General features: G+C 44.6%; 1 protein-coding gene across 1 annotated transcript; it reads right to left on the reverse strand.

Annotated features, from left to right (window-relative positions):
- Window positions 1-9,302: 9,302 nt before the first annotated feature.
- On the reverse strand, window positions 9,303-22,864 carry LOC138951698 (lysocardiolipin acyltransferase 1-like). Its single transcript, XM_070323258.1, has 6 exons — window positions 22,800-22,864; window positions 18,321-18,527; window positions 17,501-17,699; window positions 16,064-16,176; window positions 14,816-14,966; window positions 9,303-13,924 (listed from the first exon to the last, which is right to left on the reverse strand). The coding sequence occupies exons 2-6, from the start codon at window positions 18,489-18,491 to the stop codon at window positions 13,467-13,469; spliced, it is 1,092 nt and encodes a 363-aa protein (XP_070179359.1). The 5' UTR covers window positions 18,492-18,527; window positions 22,800-22,864; the 3' UTR covers window positions 9,303-13,466.
- Between the last annotated feature and the right edge of the window lie 239 nt (window positions 22,865-23,103).

Genomic DNA, 23,103 nt, shown 5'->3' on the forward strand with positions numbered 1-23,103 from the left:
TTGCAAAATAATTCTGCAAAATATGAAATGAAATAAATAATTACTACACTTGTTTACAAGGAATACTAAAAGCACATCTCTTTTACAAAGCCACATTTTTCTTTTTTTCCTTTTTTTTTCAAGCAAAGAGAATATCCAGTGCATACATTCTGGTTTTTAAATGACAAATATAAAAGGAATAGCACTTTTCTGCAACAAACTACTAAGCACAGTAGTCACAATTTTGCAAAAATCATTTAGCTGAAACACAATGTCAGAAATTTACTATGTATATATATATATCAGGCATGGGAATTGAAAAAAGTAAAAAAGGCTGAACATTTGTAAGTAATAGCAAAGTCGACGGCGCAAAGCAAATGGGGGCATTTTGGGCGGAATTTTTGTTTCTCCAAAGAACCCAACTGGTGTAATTTGGTGTCATCTTAGCTCCAAGTTTGCCATTATATTAAGTTTTTAGAACCATTTTTGCCTCCCCCATTTATTTTTTTGGCGGACACTTTTGCTTTTTCGGCGGAACAAACAAAAAATGTCGGCGGAATTTTGCCTTTCGACGGACAATTCCCATGCCTGATATATATGTGATAGCGCACAAGAATACTGGATTTTTTTTTTACCAAATGAACAAGGGGTGCAAAATAACACGTTATCTGTTATTTGGATATTTTCAGCTTTTCAATGCACAAGGTCTGGCACCTACGTTTGTGGCAATTCAGCTTAAAAAATACAGAATGTATAGACATTTTGCTCAGGGACGCAGGACTATAAGCATAATAACCTGTTCGCCTTTTCAAATTTTGCACACACAAAAACAATTTGGTATATACATGGATTGGACCCTGTAAAGGCTAAAATTATCTCAAAATGTAAAAATGAGTCAAGGTACACCCACCAACATTTTTTTATCACACAATTTGAAAGTGTGTCTTGAAAGTTACACATCTTTTTCCCAAATAATGAATGGTGTCACATATGTGACCCTCCACCACGAAATGAGTCGCATGTCACCTCGCGCGGTTCTGCGCTAGGCTTAATACAAGTCCGGGGAGTGTCTGGTAACAGTGTGAGGGTCACCTTAGTCACAGGCTTATAACTCAAACAGTGTTCGCTCTTTTCTACAACGGTTTTCACCACTGGATAGAGCATAAAAAACTCTTTAGGAAAATGTAAAAATATGCAAATCATGCAAAGGTGACATGCGACTCATTCCGTGGTGGAGGGTCACATATGTCCTCACAGAGATGCTGTGAATTACAATGTTCTCAATCCGGATTCACACAAACCAAGAACAAACCAAGCAGTTTTCTAGTAAATCTTGCTGATCGATCTGTCTCTATGTGTTTGGTTTAAGCATGATTACAAACAGCATTAATTGAAAATTACAAAAACTCTTATTGGTATAATCAGTAAATGATAGTCACAATAATTGCACCAGAATCATAAACAAGTAGAAACAAGATATAAAAGAAAGAACAAAATGTTAACCCCACCTACAATAGTAAACTATCTCGCTAATTAAAGTATACTAAGCTAATCATGTTACTCTATGTTCAGCACATTTTATGTGACATTCAGGTTTCTGAATTAGGCTCAAAAACGTATTTACAAAGCACACTTATGGGCCATGGATAAACAACAAAACCATGGCTTCATAATTAAAAAAACCAATATCAATTCTGACTAGTGTTCATCCGTGTAAATTGAAAATCAAAAACTGCGTAGCGTTTCGATCAAAGCAACAACAGAGAACAAAAACTGTGAACAGAGTACAGTGGAACCTCCCTTTTACGACCATAACAAATCTGAGAAAATCAGGTCTTAAAAAGGAGGGACCAGTCTTAAAATGGGGGTAAATTAACAAAGGTTATGAACAGAAAATATGAGAAAACAGGGTCTTAAAAGGGAGGGAGTCTTAAATTGGGGGGTCTTAAAAGGGGGGTTCCACTGTATACACAAGATACAAGACCTCTCTTTCTCTCTCTCACCAACACACAAGAACAGAGGTAAATGCACACTTACTAAAAAGAACCATAAAAGTTATCAACGTAATGCACAATGGCTATACAATGCCCATATACTTGTATCACTGAAAAAATGTAAGGCTTCTTTTTAAGCCTACTGTCTATATGATACTTACCGAGACAGTACTATTCTTGCACATTATCTATTATAGGCCGAAAAAATTGGACAAAACGCTGCGTGGGTACAATTATCTCCCATAACCATGCGCCACCGTGGATCCCAAGCACTGTCTGAGTGCTTCCCCCTTACAGGATGTAGGTGGCGCGTCCTCTTTCTTTATGAGCTGCAGACCCTCAAAAAGCCCATAACATATCAAGAGGGGAGGCGGGAGGGAAACTCTAATAGTACTGTCTCGGTAAGTATCATATAGACAGTAGGCTTAAAAAGAAGCCTTACAGTCAATATAACACTTACCTCGACAGTACTATTCTTGCACAGAATACCAGAGTGGTGTGAGGGTGATATGTAGAGTATTAAACTCCTTAATCAAAATCACTTAAATCCAAGGATTAAGATACCCAGGCAATTTTCGAACAGTACTACTGTAAAAGAAAATATACCCAAGAAAAATACCTTAGACTGACGTGACCATGCTGGCAACCACTGCTTTGGCAATGCCATACGACTGGTCAAGCCTGAGACTGGAAAAGTCTCGCATATAGTGGTTAATAAACGTGGCTGGAGTCTTCCAGAACGCGACCGCCATTATGCTTTGGAGCGAGGCACCCCGCACGTGCGCCAACGAGGAGCCGATAGCCCGAATCTCGTGTGCCCTGATGTCAGGGACCACATCCACTTGAGCATGAACATAAGCCTGTTTGATAAGCAAGGTCAGCCAACGAGCTAAAGTTTGTCTAGAAATATCCGATTGGTACTTCGGATTAAGCGAGACAAACAGTGACCGCTTAGAAGACCGAAAGCTACGTGTTCTATCCAGGTACACTCTAAGGGCACGTACTGGGCAGAGGAAGCGATCAGGGTCATCATGTTCAAGAGTGGGAGCCAAGGCTTGAATGACTACTGGTTTGGACAACTCCGAGGCATTCTGATTCTTGGCTCGAAAGTCTGGTAGGAAAGCCAACGTCACCTGATGTGTGGTGAACTCAATGTCAAATTCCAGGCCACTCAAAGCTTGAATACCACTGAGTCTACGGCAAGTGGCTAAAGCGATGAGGAACACAGTCTTAAAAGTCAGGAACTTGATACTAATGCCTGCCAGGGGTTCAAACTCCTTGCTACGCAGGAGTTTGAGAACCAGGAAGACATCCCACTTGGGAAATGAAACCCGAGGTTTAGACACCGCTGCATTGCTAATACCCGAAAGGACATTAGCAATGAGGGAGGAACTGATCAAGTGTTCAGGTCTGCGACCAGTAGCAGCCGCAATCGTGGAAGTGATGGCAGATTTGTATCCAAGAAGAGTCTTAGAAGAAAGACTCTTCTTTTGATACACTTCCACCAGGAAGTTGGCCAAGTCCTGTGTTGAGGGATAAAGCGGCTTTATCCCCTTGGACAAGGCGAAGGAGGCCCAAGCTCTCCAGCGTAAGTCATAGAGCTGATTAGTTGATCGCCTCTTAGCGTTCAAGGAAAACTCTACTGAACTCTTGTGCAATCCTAGTGCAAGCAGTTTGGAGCGCACAAGAGCCATGCGGTCAAGCACAGACTCTCTGGACGTGGATGAGGGAGGCCTGATCGAGGCTGGAGCAGACTTCCCCCGTCCAGATTCAGAGGTAGAGGGTCTACGTGGGTGAGACCGCGAAGATCTGGAAACCACGGAGCTGTTGGCCAGTAAGGCGCGACCAAAATCAGTCTTGGCCGTTCCTGCAGATACTTTGCCAGTACCCTCGGAATCAGAGATGTCGGGGGATAGGCGTAAGCATCGAGGAGCCTCCACGAGAGAGTGAATGCGTCCACGTGGAACGCATTCGTGTCTCGAAAGGGGCTGACGTACCTGGGAAGCCGAGCGCTGAATCGAGTTGCGAACAGATCGATCAGAGGACGGTCCCACCTTGCCCACAGACGCCGTAGAACGTTGTGAGCGATGGTCCATTCTGTGGGGAGAACCTGATCGCCCCGACTGAGAATGTCGGCCAGGGCGTTCAGTTTCCCCGGAACGAATTGGACTGACATCCGGACCTGATTGGTCTGGCACCAGAGCAGAATCTCCTCCGCTAACAGGGAGAGGGACCGAGAATTGGTGCCCCCCTGGTGGCGAAGGTAAGCTAGGCATGTGGTGTTGTCCCCGTGGACCAACACATCCTGATCCCGAATCATGAGGCGAAACTCCAGCAGAGCCCGACGAACCGCCTCCAACTCTAGAAAGTTGATGTGTAGGAGGGACTCCTCCTGGGTCCAGACCCCCTGGGCCTCGTGCAGGTCCAGGTGGGCCCCCCAACCCCGCGTAGAAGCGTCGGTGTACAGGAAGAGAGACGGCCGTCTCGGTTGGATAGGCACCGCAGAGTTGAGCCAGATCGGGTCCAGCCATTGGACTACAGCCTCGTGAAACCAAGGCCCGATCTGGACCAACTCGGTGTAATCGAGAGGCCTGGAAGTCCGATCTGCTACTGCCCGTTGCAGGGGACGTTTGTGTAGCCTTGCAAGGGGCAGCAGCAGAGCGACAGACTCCATGGAACCCAACAGTTCCGCCAGCCGCCTGTGAGGAACAGCGCGGCAAGCCTGAATGGAGAGGATCTTTCGCCTCAGGGAGAGGATTCTGTCCGGGGAGGGAGACACAGTGTAAAGCACTGTGTCGAACGCCATCCCCAAGTAGCAAAACTGCTGGGCTGGCACGAGGTCTGACTTGTGCCACTGTATCTGGAACCCCAAAGCATGGGTCCGTTCCAGGACCTGCCGGGTGTGTTGGAGGCATTGATCGCGAGACTGGGCCAGGGTGAGCCAATCGTCCAAATATTGACGCAGACGCACACCCTGAGCTCTGACCAACGCCGCCAGCTCCTTGACCACCTTTGTAAAAATCAGCGGGGCCAAGGACAGGCCGAATGGGAGGGCCCGAAACTCGAACACTGTGCCCTCCCAAACAAACCGGAGCAGATGTCGGTACCCCGGGGCCACCAGGATGTGGAAGTAAGCATCCTGGAGGTCCACAGACGTGGCCCAATCGTTTGGCCGGATGGCCAACCGGACCGACGAAGGGGTTTCCATCTTGAACTTGCACCTGCGAAGGTACAAGTTCAAGGTGGAGAGGTCCAACACCGGCCTGAACCTGCCGTCCTTTTTGGGGACGGTGAACAGGCGGGAGTAGAACCCCGGAGAAGGCTGAGAAAGGGGGTAGACAGCCTTCTTCTCGACCAACGAGTTCACCTCGTCTTGAAGAGCCTGCCATCTGGCAGGGTCTCGAGGAGGGGGGAACGTCAAAGGTAGAGCGGACAATGGAGGTTGTGACGACAGCGGTAGAGAAAACCCCGACCCCACCACCCTCAAGATAAACTGGTTGGAGACCAGTCTGCCCCACATGTCGCGGGCCCGAAAAAGGGAACCGACGGACGAAAGAGGGGCAACTTGAGGGGGCGTCAACGTAGGGCCGGGACTCACTGAAAATTCTGCTGGCGGGCAGGCGCAGGCTTGCGACCACCCCCCTGGTGGTGCTGCTTACCCTTACCTGTCTGAGCACCCTTCTTCTTACGCTTGGGAGCACGAGAAGCCGGGGCCGCAGGGGGGAACGCGACAGGCGCCTGAGAGGAGGAAGAAGGAGGCAGTGAAACTGGCTTCTTCTTCTTCTTCTTCTGAGGCTGGGAGCTGGAGGTGACTGTAGCACTTCTCTTACTCCCCGCCGACGTCGCCGAAGCAGCGAGGCCAACCATCAGAGAATCAGTGTTCCTCTGGCGTGTGGACTCCACCACAGAACGGACAGTGCCCGGATGAAAAAGGGAAGAAGGCTGAGGAAACGTGTTCCTCAGACTCTTCCTCATATCCGGAGGCACTAAAGAAGTAGCCAGAAAATGATCACGGAACAGGGCCAACAAGTGGACCCGTGTTCCAATGGCCAATTCTGCCGCAGTCGTCACGCACGATCGCACGGCATGCAAAGCCCGATCCACTCGAACCGTGTCAAGGACCCGAGTGGAATCGGACTCTGCCCGATCGGGAGGGTCCAACAGTGTGGACAGCGTGCTCATCCATGTCAAGGCCTGTGATTGGGCCTCGACAATGGAAGAAACGGTGGCCTCAAGATTGTGGAACGAAGCAGAGCTCAGTTCCACCTTCTTGACCGAAGGCACCTCCCCAACGAACACATCACCGTCAGCCCCACCCTGAACACTCGAAGTCTGGAAAGGGAGAGTTCGAGAGTCAAAGGGAAAAGGGAGGGACGAAACAGATTGGACACGAGGAAACAGTGGAGGTGCGCCTCCCGAAGGAAAGCACGGCACTGAATCCGCGTCCTCCCGAGGAACATAGGTCGCGTTCGCACGTGAATCTGTACTCCTCAGGCGATGTGCTGCCGCTTCCACCGTGGCACTAAGACTAGGGTGGAACGCGAATTGCTGGCGGCCGGATCGTTCATAAAACGAGCCGCCGGCAGACGCGGCGTGTGCCTCCCGCGCCCGGGCCGAAGCGGACTCCAAGGACGAGAGGGCGTCGGAGGGAAGGACGTCCTGAAACTGTTCAAACGTCCTTCTAGCTGTGCGAGGGAGAGCCTCCTGCCTCTCGTCCTCAGACTCCACGTCCTGTGTGTCAACCGAAGGGTTGGGAACACTAGACGACAGACGCTTAAGAGAGGCATCCGTGGCGTCAAGACGCCGCGTGATGTCTGTCATGTACTGTTGGAAAGTACGAAGCATAGCTTCGGAAGTTCCATCAGAAACCGGCAAGGGTAGAGGATCAGTGTTAACCTCAGGGCGACCCTGATCCTCCTCCCCATCGTCCTCTGACTCACTCTCCTCTTCACTTCCCGACAACTCCTCAACAGCAGGAGTGTAGGAAGCTTGAGGGGGAGGAGCCGAAAGTGATGAAGTAGACTGTGACGAAACGCCCACTGAAGCAAGAGGCCGCGAAGACCCCTGCCCCAAAGACGAAACGTCTCCAGCAGCCGAAGGGAGAGAACAACAAAAACCCTGCGACTGTTGGGTCAGTCCAGCCAACGAACCCCCGCCATTTATAGACTGAACAGGGACCCATCGGGTCTGATCAGAAAAGAAATGGTCCGGTCCGGTCGGGGGTGCCGATCCGGTCCGGTCGGGTGGTCCGGTGTTCCGGTGGTCCGGTCCGGTCCGGTCGAGTGGTCCGGTGTTCCGGTGGTCCGGTCCGGTCCGGTGGTCCGGTCCGGTCCCGTACCATCCGGAGGTCCCGTTCGGCACAGAACCATCCGTACCCACAAAAGTGTTCGGGTGGTTCGGTCCGGACGTGGAAACACCGTACCATCCGGACCCGTAGGTCCGGTGGTCCGGTGTGTTCCGGTTCGGTGCCAGACCACCCGGACCAACAGAGGTGGTCGGGTGGTCCGGTCCCGACCGGACCACTGGTCCCGTACCGTACCATCCGGACCCGTAGGTCCGGTGGTCCGGTGTGTTCCGGTTCGGTGCCAGACCACCCGGACCAACAGAGGTGGTCGGGTGGTCCGGTCCCGACCGGACCACTGGTCCCGTACCGTACCATCCGGACCCGTAGGTCCGGGGGTCCGGCAAGGGCCAGAGGTACTGTCCCGCACCGGACCCTAAGGTCCGGTACGGTCCCGTACCATGGGTCCCGTCCGGACCAAACCCGGAGGTCAAGTCCAGTCGGGACCCGTGGGTCCGGTTCGATCCCGACCCGTAAGCCTGGACCGTTCCGGACCCTTGGTCCGGACCATCCGTCACCCGAACACCAGACGCTAAGGAATGGCGTGGGGTCAAGACGGTCCGGTCGGAGGTGTCGGTTTGAGCAACAGAAACAATGTTCCCGTCGCCCTGACCATTCGACAGAAGTACCACGTTCTGTCGAACACCTCCACGTCCAGTAACTAGTCGGCCGGAGCGTTTCATAGAGGGACAGCCACCAGTCACACGGACGTCAGAGGGAACCGTAGTAGCAGTGGTCGTAGGCACGATGCCTGAAACCCCTGCCCCCACAGGACCGCCCTGAACGGGGTCAATTCGCATCCCAACCCCAGCGGGGAGGGAATTCATAGACCCCGTCATCTCCTCCGATCTCCCCCCCCATGAGTCCGAGACTACTGTCGAAACAGCAGTAGACGACCCAGCGAGGGAGTTCAGAGGAGGACCCGTGTCCCTCCTGGCTTCCACAGCGGTGGAAACCGAGGAGGGCACAGGAGAGGCACCGGAAAAGAAAGAAGTCGAAACCTGAGTCTCTCCCGTAGCCCCTAGATCAGATTCACCAACCCCCAAAGAGGGTTGGGAATCGACCCGCCCCCGGATTCGAGCCAGGGAGGAGAAGGAAACCTTCCCCCCAGGCTTGAAACCGGGAGGAGCTGAAGCCTGAGACTGAGGGCCGGACAACGGCGTCGAAGGGGGGGAAGCGTGTTCCACGGAAGGAGAAGGAGAAAGACGCTTTTTCTTTCCCCTCGACCTTCCCCGAACCTTCGACGGCGCAGCCCCGCCCGAAGTCCCAGGTTCAAGCCCAGCCTGTTTGAGCAAGCTCGCATTGAGCTTGCTCAAACAGGCTTTCTCCGCCCTCCCTCGCCGCAAACGCAAAGCGTTTGGGGAGGGAGAGTCGGAGCGCCGAAAGGTCCCCCTGTCCGTGCGCAAAACATGACGCTGTGCGCCCGGAGAAGGGTTGCCCCCGGCAGACTCTGGTTCCGTAGAACCAGAGCCCAAAACAAGACGAGACATCCTACCTCGCCCTGTACGTACCCTTAAAAAATCGAGAATTAACAAAATTCAAAGAAAATTAGGTCAATACTCAAGTGAATGAGGCGAAACGAGAAGCAGACGACCGGTCACCACGAAGTAGGACGGTAGGCACGCCGAGTCCGCCACACAACAACGGAGGCACAAGTTGGAAGAAAAACAACGTAGCCTCAAGCCAGAAGTGGAATAACACACAAAAATCCAACAGGTGGTAATCCACACAGAAAAGAAGACTCTAGAATCCAAAATAATCCGGGAGCGCAGCAGAAACACAGCCTACTGTCACGCGCGAAAAAAGAAAGAGGACGCGCCACCTACATCCTGTAAGGGGGAAGCACTCAGACAGTGCTTGGGATCCACGGTGGCGCATGGTTATGGGAGATAATTGTACCCACGCAGCGTTTTGTCCAATTTTTTCGGCCTATAATAGATAATGTGCAAGAATAGTACTGTCGAGGTAAGTGTTATATTGACTAAATGGTTTGCAGAAGAAAAAAACTTTGATAAAAAAGTTTTCTCCGATGCACTCTGATTAGCTGTACATTATTCAGGTAATACAGGTATTCTGATAATGTTTAGATTCAAGAGAAGAGTTGAGTAACAGTAATGAAGAGAAAAAAAAAAGAAAAAAAAGAAAAAGAGAAGAGTTGAAGGTTCATTGCCTTCCTGTGGACAACATTTTATAAATCACTATACAGTGGAACCCCCCTTTTAAGACCCAAGACCTTGCTTTTGTGTTCATAACATCTGTAAATTCAACTCCATTTTAAGACTCCTTCCTTCTTAAGACCTGATTTTTTCAGATTTTTTTTTTAGGCCTTAAAAAGGGTGTTCCAGTGTAGATCTATCCAGGCTCTTAAATTGGCTAAGGGCTTAGTTCTGCTTGGACTCACCAAAAACTAACAGCCTAGCTGATGCATGAGCAGAGAGGGAATTTGTTGCAGAATGTATTCTGTAAATGATACTAAATTTCACACACAAAATCCACTCTGCACAGGAAACAGCCAGGTTGTAGATTGTTGGTATTTGTTCAAGTGAAAGGATGCTCCTTGGCCATACAAAAGGTTCGACAGACTTGTGGGCTTCTTCTTCTTCGTTCATGGACTGAAACTCCCACGGCATTTACGTGTATCACCGTTTTACCCCGCCATTTAGGTAGCCATACGCTGCTTTCGGAGACTGCATGCTTGGTATTTTCGTGTTTCTATAACCCTCAAAACTCTGACATGAATTACACAATTTTTTCTATAAGTACTTAGTCTTGCGCTTGCATGTACACTTGAAGGGGGATAAGGCACTAGCAGGTCTGCACATAAGTTGGCCTGGGAGATCGGAAAAATCTCCACCCTTAACCCGCCAGACACAGCCGGGATTCGAACCCACAACCTACTGCTTGGTAGGCCAGCGTCTTATCCACTAGGACATTATGTCTGTCAGACCTGTACTGATTCATACCATCGAAAGGAAGGTATATGTTCACTGCCATAATCATATGCATGTATTAAAAGTCGCTACAAATGATCTGTATTTGAACATATGTAAACTTAAGTGCACTGATTCATAGGCTAGTATTAAACTATTCTGCTTATCACTAAGTAATGCACACAACAGAATTCACACACCCCCAAATAGCTTCTCCTATTTGTGGTTTTCTTTGCAAAACAAAAAAAACACAAATAAAATGTGTTCCCTTGTTTTCTTATTGTTTGCACACAAGTATTAAGAAAAGCATTATTTGTGTTATCACATTATGCTGCTGAGGGCCAAAATACATCATACAACTTTGTTGCATACAACTGATGGTAATCAACTCATTACGTGGAGTATCAGACTGACCAAATCTCCTAGCTACTGTTCCTTTTATCATGGCATCAGGACAAAACTAGTAGCATTTCTTGTCTAATGCACATCATGTAGTCTGCCATGCATAACGCTGAAATCAGTTGCGTAAATAGGGCCCCTGGCAAGGATCTGGTGCACCCAGGATTTGATATAATAATACCTATATCATATTGGTATCAGTGTGGAGGCAATCCGTATCCATAGCACTAGCAGTGGCTTCTTAAGCATAGCAATGAGTGTACATTTGTAGCATGCTATGCCAAAATCGTAGTTGCTGGCAGCTCTAGTGTACTATCTGCAATGCTGACCACAAGCCACCTTGAGACCAGCTCTTACTCATGTTACTTTCCCATGCACATCAGTCAGAGTACAACTCATTGTAGCATGCCTGCATAACTGTGGTCGATAATGTCACATTTGACCACTTCGGTCAATAGTGACAAATACCACAATGAGCAAAGCTATTTAACATCTCCTCCACACTCGGGCGGGGATGTAGCTCAGTCGGTAGCGCGCTGGATTTGTATCCAGTTGGCCGCTGTCAGCGTGAGTTCGTCCCCACGTTCGGCGAGAGATTTATTTCTCAGAGTCAACTTTGTGTGCCGACTCTCCTCGGTGTCCGAACACCCCCCCGTGTGTACACGCAAGCACAAGACCAAGTGCGCACGAAAAAGATCCTGTAATCCATGTCAGAGTTCGGTGGGTTATAGAAACACGAAAATACCCAGCAGCAGGCTTCCTCCAAAAACGGCGTATGGCTGCCTAAATGGCGAGGTAAAAAACGGTCATATACGTAAAAATTCCACTCGTGCAAAAAACACGAGTGTACGTGAGAGTTTCAGCCCACGAACGCAGAAGAAGAAGAAGAAGAAGATCTCCTCCACACAAGAGACACTGATATGATATTGCACATCAGTGCCTTTACCATAATAACACAAAAACAGGCCTGCACTTTTTTCTTTGGTCAAAGGTTAATTATTCTTTGTGAAAATGATCATCACACCAAGATCTTTGTGAAGTCTGCATCATTAAAGCCAGTTGTTCGTGTGACTGCTGGCACGAGTTACATACAGAGAAATCTAGCATTATCTATTGGTTAGTCGCAAAGTACAGGTATGAATGATATAATTTGACTCTACTATTACAAAAAATGCAGATCATATATGTTACAACGTTGTATGATGCATCTTGGCCCCCACCGGTCATACAGTGTAAAGTTTGTCGGTATCAAATTTAGCAATGACTTTGGGAACAAAATTGCACATCCAACTTTAAGCCTTTTCGTTTTGGATCAGCAGAAAAGTATTTTAAACAAGTGTATACATTTTCTTATATCATACTAGTTTAACACATTTGTCTTGTGCCAGTCAAGAAATCCTTCCGCAAAAGAAAAGAAAAAAAAGGAAAGAAAGCATAAAGAAAAACAACAGAAACAGGAAAATTGATATATGAAAAAGTTTCTCACTCATGAAAATGTGTGTTGGTTTTACATTTTTTGAAACACTAGCTGTGCTGTCATTCAGAGACACATCAACATGTAAATGAATAGAATTTCTACCAGTCTAGGGAAATATTCAACGACAAAATATCTACCTAGAACAAATATATGAAGATGAAATGCATAACAGCACATGCAATTGCTCCCTAAATCTAAGGGATCCAACTACAGCAACAAACCCTAATCATAGGCAGAAAAACACTCATAAAAAAAAAGGTGGAGAAAACATAAAGCAATTTACAAAGAGAATCCACAGTCCAGTAATCAAGCCATAATTTACAAGGTAACAAGTGAAGCCTAAACTAAATGATCAGGTCAATCAGGAGAATGAAAGTTTAGTCATTAAGCCATAATTTACAAGGTAACAAGTGAAGCTTGTATTAACTCATTCGCTGCGCAGCTAAATTTCCCCTGTGTTCCCTGCCAACGCGCGATTTAGAGCCATTTTGAAAAAAATATTAAAAATCAACAACACAAGATAACCTTACATACCTTATGTTTTTGCAAAGTTTGAAACTTACTCTTTTAGAAAATATATGAAACATTTGAAAGTACATACCTTTTGTTGTCTTCATATCCACGCAAAATATCCAATTTGAAGCAAAACAAAAAAACTTTCTACGTCATGGGTTCATCATACACAATGTCATGATCGACACTTGCATTGCCCGAATCATCACCCAAATGATCGTCCATTGGCACAAAATCGTCACCAGAATCTAAAATATCATCTCCACTATCATCATCACTGAGGTCAAGATCAGAACCGTACTGAATAACACGTTCTAGCACTCTTTTCAAGTTACTACGTCTCAGCAGAACGATCCGCCATCTTGGAAAAGTCAAAACACGTGGGTCGCACACCGTCAACAAAATTTTTATTAATCCCAACAATTTAAGGGAAGGAACTGTTTACAGTGAATGGTACCACTGTAGACAGATAGAAGTTCATTGCAGGGGTTGTTTCCCTTGGTCAGCAGGACCGTTTACACCGTTAAAAATTCGTGATATCCGTCGGAACTCAAGTGCCGGCACGCAGCCAACGCTAAACACAGGTGTCGGAATTCCAGTTCCGACGCGCAGCGAATGAGTTAAATGATGAGGAGAATCAAAGTCCAGTTATCAAGCCATAATTTACAAGGTAACAAGTGAAGCTTGTATTAAATGATGAGGAGAATCAAAGTCTAACAAGTGAAGCCTATACTAAATGATCAGGTGAATCAGAGTCCAGTCATCAAGCCTTAATTTACAAGGTAACAAGTGAAGCCTGTACTAAATGATGAGGAGAATCAACATCTAGTCTTCTAATCACAAAGGGAGTACAAGAGGGAATCGACTCCTCCGTAACTCCTGCCAATGAAAACAAAGGTGAGAGCACTGAGGATGCAGTACCACTTGAACAAGGGGAAGAAAATCAACGAGTAGAACACCACTGTCAGAAACACTGCCCAGAACACCACCACGCCCCACAGAAGCCGCTGCACCGACCTCTCTTTCTCCTCAGAGACTGCAGAGTTCTCTCCGTTCACATGAAAGCCTTTGACTTGGTAAAACTTTTTGAGGGCGACTTCCTTTTCCCGCCAGGTGTTGCGCAACCAATCTTCCAGCTTGTCGGTGGACTCCGGCATTTCAGAAATAAGGTGGTTTTGTGCGTAAAAGTGGACCTCCTGTGGTGCAGTGCCCTTACCCAGTTCTGCCTCGCTGTGGACAATATTTTTGGGGTACGCCACGGTGACATCCAGAACAGAGTCCAGGGTCTTATCTGTACACAAAAATAACACACACACACACACTCAAAATGTTATGCACACCATTGCACCATTTGCACGTCTCTCTCTTAAATGTTAAATAATGGCCGTAATATATGTAGAGACGGCCTCATGATAATCATGTAATTTGGCTCATGGATGTTTGACCTTCACTGTTACTGTACTACCACATTGTGGGCGAACAACTGGCCATTTCTGCCTCTCTATCTAAAATACCAACAATCATGAGACAACAACACACCAATTTATAAGCTCAAAACTTCAGATTCTGAAGGATGGAAAGCCTTACAGTATGCCACAATGTGATCTTCTTTCATGTGCCTGACTTTCTCTGGTACGTTAGCATTACATTGTCAGTCAGTTTGAAACAATAGATTACATCTCAATAGCAGTAATAAGTTTCACAAGAGTCGGTTAATCGTTAGAGGTATGCCTGCAACTACCCCTTTTTGATTCACAGCGGTACCAGCGATTAATGGTCTCGTATGACCCCCTAATAGACAAAGGGACAACAAAAGGTGTCCTGCTATGGAAGGTGTCCTCTCCTTTGAGGGGCATCACATTTTTCTTTGTTCATATAACATGTTAAGATACAGTGGAACTCCCCTTTTAAGACGCCCCAATTTAAGACGCCCCGATTTAAGACGCCCCGATTTAAGACGCCCCGATTTAAGATGCCCCGATTTAAGACGCCCCGATTTAAGACTTCCTCCCTTTTAAGACCCTGTTTTCTCCGAATTTTGTTCATAACCTGTGTAAATTTACCCCCATTTTAAGACTCCCTCCTTTTTAAGACCTGATTTTCTCGGATGTTTTTAGGGTTTTAAACAGGGTTACACTATATTTGCCAGAAACACTCTTTTCTCTGTTGAGGCAAAACTTACATTCTTTCATTTTGTTGATAAAATGAACAAAGCCAGTTGTGCGTGGGTGCAGAACCCACTCATACATAGGAAGACCATTGGCTTCGGCAAACTTCCGACTCTTTTCCAGCCCATTCTTGCAGTAGTCTGTTCCTTCAGGGAAGAGCAAAAACTGCACACACACACACAATACAAGTTTTAACAAGAGGCAAAGCCTTCAAGGCTCACGTAAGAAATCAACAAACAGTAACACAAACTCAATCACTCCGTCACACATACACACACACAGTAAGCATGTGACACGGTGCAAGAGACTAGATCTAGATCTGTCTGTCTGTAGCCTACTTACGGGGACACGACTGCCTGAGATGGCCAGATCGACACTGCGCTTTCGACAGCGCTTCCTCGTGCAAACACTGGAAACACGCTGTGCAGATTAACCTGTAGGAAATCTCCTTTGGTATCTTCTTTATCTATTTTTCTGGAGCTACGAAACCGAACAATGTGAAATCATGAGTCGTCTTCTCCGAATCGGCGAACTGCAGCTCGGTGATAACTGTATCTATACCACAATCCTTCACGCGATCTGACCTAACCTTGACCCCTGACCTGGTCTACATACCACACACGACACAAACCAGTCAGCTGTTTTTACCCCCCCAAAACCCCCCACCACCCGTTTTCTTTGGATACACACTTTAACTACATACGTGCCGACGAAATGTTGATCATTGCTTCAATACTTTGAAGATGTTGCTTGAATAATAACCAGATAAAATTAGTATTTCGGTGTTCAGTCAAATGTTAAAGTTTCTACCACAGACATACATACGCACGCACGCATGCACAGACAGACAAAAGTTAGCATCGTATAGGCTACACTTACGTGAGCCAAAAACCAGTATAATGAATCAATGAAGTAAAATTATATGCCCCCTCCCCCCACCCACACAATTTGAATTGACATAAACGTCACTGTCAGGTACTGACAAAAAACAGAAAAGGCTATCTGACCGCTTCACACAGCAAAACAAAGCTTTCAGTGTTGCTTGTTTGTTTTCTCTGTTTATTAAACTGAATGTATATCCCCCCCCCCCCCCCCCCCCCAACTACACACACAATTTGAATTGACATAAAAGTCACTGTCACATACTGTCAAAGCACAGAAAAGCCTATCCGAGCGCTTCATACAGCAACATTTTGCTTGTTTTTTCTCTCTCTCTGTTTATTAAAAACACAAACACACAGACAGATGAGCTACATTTTTACCTGTGGCTGTGTCCCCATACAAGCGAAGTACTTCAAAGATTGGCTAATCCAGTCCTGATCTTTCTTCCAGTCTCGTTGCAGAAACAAAAATCCAGCACACTGCATCGCCCACCCTGGTGAAAAAGAAAAGAAAAGAAAGCTGAATTACATGCAACTAATAGAGAAAGAAATAAAACCCACCGTAACACCCCTCCTGATACCTCTGATAAAAAACTCTGATAAAAAAATAATAAGCCAATACTAAAGTGCATTACAGGAGTCACATCACAACAACCAATACCTTAATTGCCTTGTTGCACTCTTGACTTCAAGTTCATTTTAATTCACATTTTAGAAAAAAAGGCACAAAAAGTGGGATTCTTTTAATGATATATATACATATTGCATGCATACAAAACACCCAAGCCTGGAAATATCCTTTCAACGATTGCATGCTGTTTCACACTGACTCATCCTTGTTTTAGAAAAGGTGCGACTTTATCGGCACATGTGGAAAATAATACTGTGCAATGCATAACACACTTGTAGCCGATGTACAACACTGACCAGCTACATACACTGTTTCACAATTCTCAGGTAAGGCTGTCATAGAAGTCTGCAAGTAAAGCAGGACCAAAGTTGCCTTGGCTAATAAACTGTGCAAACAAATTCTTTCCCCCATTTTTGTACCCGGAGTAAAACATTAATTCCCGTTTCATTCTGTTCAAACTTTCTGTGCCATTAAAGGCACTAAACCTGGCTATCTGGCACACTTTTTGGATCAAATATGTCTTGTACAGGGGTCACGCGACGGCCGCCCAAATAAGGGAATCCCCCAAATCAACCCGGCAAAATGGTAAGGTACCAATTAAAAGAAATCGATTAAAACTCATAATAGACACAACTTGGCATATATATATATGAGAAGAATGTCAATCAGTTATCTATCCAGAACATGGGTTTTTTATTTTGCTATTGCGCATATTTCTTGGGTTATGCCATTCCTACTGATGCAGGTGTTGATAGCATGAGCCGTCAAAATCGAGAGTTTTAATGGAGTCAATTTTGAAGGGTACCATGACAAAAAGCGCTGTATTTCAGCAATGAGTAAGTAGATGGCTTCGAAACTTTCAGAATTGTATGCCTACATACAAGGCATACTTTGGGTAACATTTTGTATTGTAAGTCATTTGTTCTTCCGAAAAATGTTTTAAAACTCGTCATAGGTTTGTGGAAGTGTGCCAGATAGCATAAAAATAGAATGCCTTTAATGGCATAGAAAACTTGAATAAAATGACACAGAAATGAATGTTTTAGTTGGGGTACGGAAATGGGTGCAATGAATTTTGTTTACTTCTTGTCTACATTTGTCAGACTTCGATAACTGAACTTAAAATATTAATATGTCATCAATACTAAAATTAATGATGATAAAAAACAAGCAGCACAAGTCTGTACCTGGACCAGGGATAGATTTGAGTTGTGCTTTCAGTGAGATCCTGTACTGGCTAAGGGTTCCACATCGCAGTTCATAGGACATGAGGAAAAGCCAGTCCAAGCGTGTACGATGGTTGCACAAAATCAGGACGCTATGTTTAGGTGGAGCAGGCTGTCCATGAACGACTATCTTCACACCCAAGAATAACTCATACACAGCCTGCCAAAAACAAAAGTTTGGTGTGATGAAACAAAAATGTACTGGTGTAAAACAAAGAAAAGAACTTAATAAATGCATGCCATTTTTGGAAGTGAAACGTCTAAGGTGCAAATTGAGCAAACATAGTTTGAATTCGATTGTGATGAAACATTTTGTTGCATCATTTGTCTCTTAATTTCAATCAGCACACATAAATTGTTTTCATATAATATATATCGAAGAAAAACCAAGAGAAACTGAGCGTCACAACATTTTGCATAGTATCTTATAATAATAATAATAATAATAATAAAAATGAGAGCTTATATAGCGCGAACCACAGTGAACTGTGCTCTCCGGGCTTTACATATTAACTATTAATAAAAACATCTTATAGCTGCACATAAAAGAAATGGATGTGACTTGGAATGAATAAAAATGAAAAGGTTTACTGGGGCATGCCCTCTCCTTTACCCCCCACCCCCTCCCTCCAACCACTGTGTTGCTGAGAAGTGTCTGCAATTTACATGGATCAGTGTACAAATCCAATTCCCATGAACTGCAGTGTCACATGGACACAAAGGCATCACACAGAACTCAAAAGAGAAACCAATATATTATATATATGACCACAATACTTACAGCAGCTAAGACGAACCAGAGCCAGAGAAAGAAGTCCATGAGACGGCGGCCAACTGACGGCCATTTTAACGCCACAGGGATGAGGGGGGTGAGTAGCACTAGGGTTCCGAAGAAACAGGACAGGAACAGGGAGGCAGAGAACACCACACCCTTCCATATTGGTTGACCCATGGCTGGATAAGTCTTTGATCACTGCCACTCACTGATCTGTAGAAAAGGAAAAAAACATGTTAGAATCAGTCTAACTCTAACTCTAAGGCACTTTGGTCAGAACAATTCTGGATCTGAGAATGCTCAAAATAAACAACGTAGCAAACCATTTTAAGAATCAGTCTATGGCACTTTGGTCAGAGCAATTCTGGATCTGAGAATGCTTAAAATAAACAATGTCACAGAACAAAAATAAAGTTTTAGAATCAGGTTATGGCACCTTGGTCAGAGCAATTCAGATCTGGATCTGAGATTGCTCAAAGTAAACAACGTCACAGAACACAAATAAAATTTTAAAATCAGGTTATGGTACATGTACTTTGGTCAGAGCAATTCTGGATCTGAGATGGCTACCAAAATTACAACAACATCACATAACAAAAATAACATTTTAGAATCAGGTAATGGCACATTGGTCAGAGCAATTCTGGATCTGAGATTGCTCAAAATAAACGTCACAGAACAGAGTTGTTGGATATTTTTTGTTAAGTTCAGAACATTTGGCATAAAAACAGATCATTACAGCACCTAACTAACCAAAGAAAATAAACAGTTGCTCATCGACTCACTGACTCCAGAAAACAAGATGAGCAAAACAAACTGTCCTGTTCAACTTCAGCAAGTCATTCGGGATGCAGCATAATCAAGCATCAACAACGCTGCCTCAATCAGTCATGAGCCACAGGGATTATTTTCGAAGGAGATCTGCTTGAACAGTCCATTAGGCCAAAAAGAAAAATATGTCTGTTTCCGGTGACATCGCCCAAAAAAATAGGGTCGGTTGGTCGTTTTTTATTTTTATTTTAAATTTTTATATTTTACCTTTTTCTTACGTTTTTACGTGTTTTTTGTGGGTTTTTTTTAAACACTTCCTTAGTTAAAGAAAAATATGTCTGTTTCTGGTGACATCGCCAAAAAAAATAGGGTCGGTCGGTCGGTTTTTATTTTTTAATTTTTTTTACCTTTTTCTTACGTTTTGTTAATGTCTTTTTACGTTTTTTTAAACGCTTCCATAGTTTACTTACAATTATTTAGCACATGTTTTTGACCTAGATATATTGAAACTAAATAAAGTATACTTGACTTCATATTTATTTTTTTATTCATTTTTTTTGTGTGTGTGTGCGAAAAGCAAATAAAAACTTTAGGGTCGGCGCTTAAAAATATGGTCGGTCGGGTTACCGGAAACAGACATATTTTTCTTTTTGGCCTTACCTACTACAGTGACAGAGCAGAGTGCAATTAACCTGGCTCCATCAACTTTGAATACATGTACAATGTACCACCATACATGGCTGGGCCCACTATCAAATTTGCATGAGCAAAGCTACATCCCACTTCACCGCTGGCAGCTAGCCCAAGGAGACTAATTGTATAAATCAACAGAAATCAATTACATGCTGTTGTGTTTCACGTGCACTGTCATGGAGTGAACTTTTACAAGGTATATGGTATAAAAAATTTAAAAAAACCGAGTTACCTGCTAATTTAGTTGATTCAATTTACATACTGTCATATATCATTGTGTTTAATTTGACCAAGCAAAGGTGAAACATGTGATATTTCTCTCTCTTAAATCTTGATCAGATATTTGCAAAGAACTGTGCATGAACTATGATAAGAGGTCTGCATATGACACTATTGCAGCTCTACATGAGTAATAAATAAAGAAACAAATACAATTATTGGAAAACATTTTGTAACTAGCCTGGTTATTACATTAATTGAATGTACATGAATACATAAACATCTGTTCAATTTGACAAAGCAAAGGTGAAACATGTGATATTTCTGTCTCGATTCCTGTTCAGATATTTTTGCAAGGAAGAGTGTATGAACCATGAAAACAAGGTCTGCTGATGGTCGACATTTATTCAACAGGACCAATACAAAATTGGCTAAACACACTCCAAGTGTATACAAGATTCTGCCCCCTGTAAACTTCCGGTCGCAAAGCGCATTTGCCATTCGACGCCACTTTGCGATAGTAATGCAGAGGAGTTGATTATCAGGGAGTACAAAAACAAAAACAATATGATGCTGCACGGCTTTTACTCAAATGAAGATTACAATCTCCGAGTGTACATAAAAGACCACATCACCACATCAACATGCGGAATGTCATTTGACACCATTTTGCGAAGGACCGCAGTGCACTTTCGATTCATTGTATCAAAGAACGCTAGGGACAAACACTGTACACACAAAATTGATGCTGCATGGCAGTTTATTATCGAAGTATGAAACACACTTAGAGTGTGTATTGACCTAGAAGTGGTTGTATACCATGTGAGTGTATATTATTGTTAGCCCTGTGTACACTCCAAAAAAAGAGATGGTGGAAGTCAATACGTCAGATTGATTTTCATCGGCTACTTCCCAACGACTTGTAAGGGGGCATTTTGTTGGCTTAGAGTACGTTGTAACAGAGCTTTTCATTGTCGGAGTGTATATATATATATATATATATATTTATATATACACTCCAAAAATATATTTATATATATATACACACAGACATTTAGACCCTATTGGTATTCCAGGCTCTCGTAAGCTCTCGCAAACTTCAGTATAGCAAAGCATGTGGTACAGTTCTTCTTCTTCTTCTGCGTTCGTGGGCTGAAACTCCCATGTACACTCGTGGTTTTTTTTGCACGAGTGGAATTTTACGTGTATGACCGTTTTTTACCCCGCCATTTAGGCAGCCATACGCCGTTTTCGGAGGAAGCATGCTGGGTATTTTTCGTGTTTCTATAACCCACCGAACTCTGACATGGATTACAGGATCTTTTTCGTGCGCACTTGGTATTGTGCTTGCGTGTACACACGGGGGTGTTCGGACACCGAGGAGAGTCTGCACACAAAGTTGACTCTGAGAAATAAATCTCTCGCCGAACGTGGGGACGAACTTGACTCACGCTGACAACGGCCAACTGGATACAAATCCAGCGCGCTACCGACTGAGCTACATCCCCGCCCTGTGGTACAGTGATATCGCGCGAGCTGCAAAAGCCGAGGTTCCAAGTTCTTCTTCTTCTTCTTCCGTACAGGACTGGGTTCTTGCGAACGTCTCAGAGTCCTGCGGTTGAGTCACTGTTACCGAAGTTCTCGCGACGTCCAAAGCATAACAAAGAGCAAGAGCTGCTCAGTTACCAAAAAGCTCTATTAATCCTGCATACACTCGGAGTGTATATAACTTCTGCATTAAGTTATTGGAAAATGTATTAACTGAACAAATTTTTGGAGTTGAGAATTACCTTAGGCCTAAAAAAAAAAATAGGTGTGGTTACGGTAACCACACCTACCCTATTTTTAGGGGCCGACCCTATAACTTTTTATTACATTTGTCAACAACAACAAAAATGAAAACAAGAAAATGAGTGCAGAAAACGCAATGAAAGCGAAAGCGCTCGAGTCGTCATGCAGACGACAGACGATGCAAGGGAAATAACTCCTTCTACTAAAAAGGCCCAACAGACGCTTGCCATGACAAAAATGGCCGCATCTTCTTCGGTTGCGAGTGCTACACGCTTGGTTGCTCTGCTTATATAGAAAAAAAAGTTTAAAAAAAAAAATGATTGCCTACCTTCCTACCCTATTTTTGGGGGGCTATGTTACCTTAACCACACCTATTTTTTTTGTGTGTGTGGCCTTAGTAGTGTAACATACTGTTGTGAGAATCAGGCATCCGACAAGGGTGTCTATATATAAATCAACTCTGAAACAATCAACAGCAGACAGGCACTGACTGACTACAGCAATAATAATGCAGTGTATGACAATACTAAAAGTCAACACACGTAACCTGTGCTATTTTAACCGGTATATATATATATGCACAGGACACTAAAGTCAACAGCTGTGGTGAGCACGGGCGATTGATTTCACGGTCCTCTGCCTCAAAAACCCGGACACTCACTGGCTCAGAATTCGGCACTGAACAGACATTGAAGGTGACCACGCCGTTTCCACACGGTCATCCACAAAACTCACATTAGGTCAAAAGTGGACAGAGGTCAACTCGCATACCTCAACTGATAACGCGATACGTTCAGTCACCCGTTCACAATCATCGACCACAGTGAAGCACCTGCTCCAACGCTATCGCTCCACCCACCCCCATCCATGATCCTGCGCCTGTGGGCCCAGAAATAGGATAATTTAGACACCACCTGATAAAGGATACTCCTTAGAACTTGAAAACTTGATTCGAAAAACAAAAATAACAGGAATCAAAGTAAAATCAGTCTCAGCGACAGCTAAAGGTACCTGCGGAAGTATTTTAACCAGCAGACATCAACACTGCGGCCATTTTCCCTTCTTTTTCTTCCTTTAAACCAAGGGGAAGTACTTCAGTCGCTTTCGATTTACATTGAACAGCTTTCTCTCCCTTGAACAAATCCCAGTTTTCTCCCCACTTCAAGAGAAAAACACAGAATTTTGCGCAGATGCGTTTGTTAATCTACAAATTCAACATACGAAAGTCCTCTGCTGATTTATTTTCATGTTAATAAAATGAATACTCAAACTTCCATACAGCAGACTTTTTTCTGTAAACTTGTTGCCATAGAAG

The sequence above is a fragment of the Littorina saxatilis genome, linkage group LG17 (assembly GCF_037325665.1).
Source record: "Littorina saxatilis isolate snail1 linkage group LG17, US_GU_Lsax_2.0, whole genome shotgun sequence".
Lineage (NCBI taxonomy): Eukaryota > Metazoa > Mollusca > Gastropoda > Littorinimorpha > Littorinidae > Littorina > Littorina saxatilis.

Bases quoted from the DNA above. Each gene is read 5' to 3' on its own strand.
- LOC138951698 (XM_070323258.1), bottom strand. From the start codon at position 18,491: ATGGGTCAACCAATATGGAAGGGTGTGGTGTTCTCTGCCTCCCTGTTC. The intron at 14,967-16,063 runs GTAAAAATGTAG...GTGTGTGTGCAG, and splicing joins GTATGGGGACACAGCCACAG to TTTTTGCTCTTCCCTGAAGG. The intron at 13,925-14,815 runs GTAAGTTTTGCC...TTTTGTGTACAG, and splicing joins TATCAACAAAATGAAAGAAT to ATAAGACCCTGGACTCTGTT.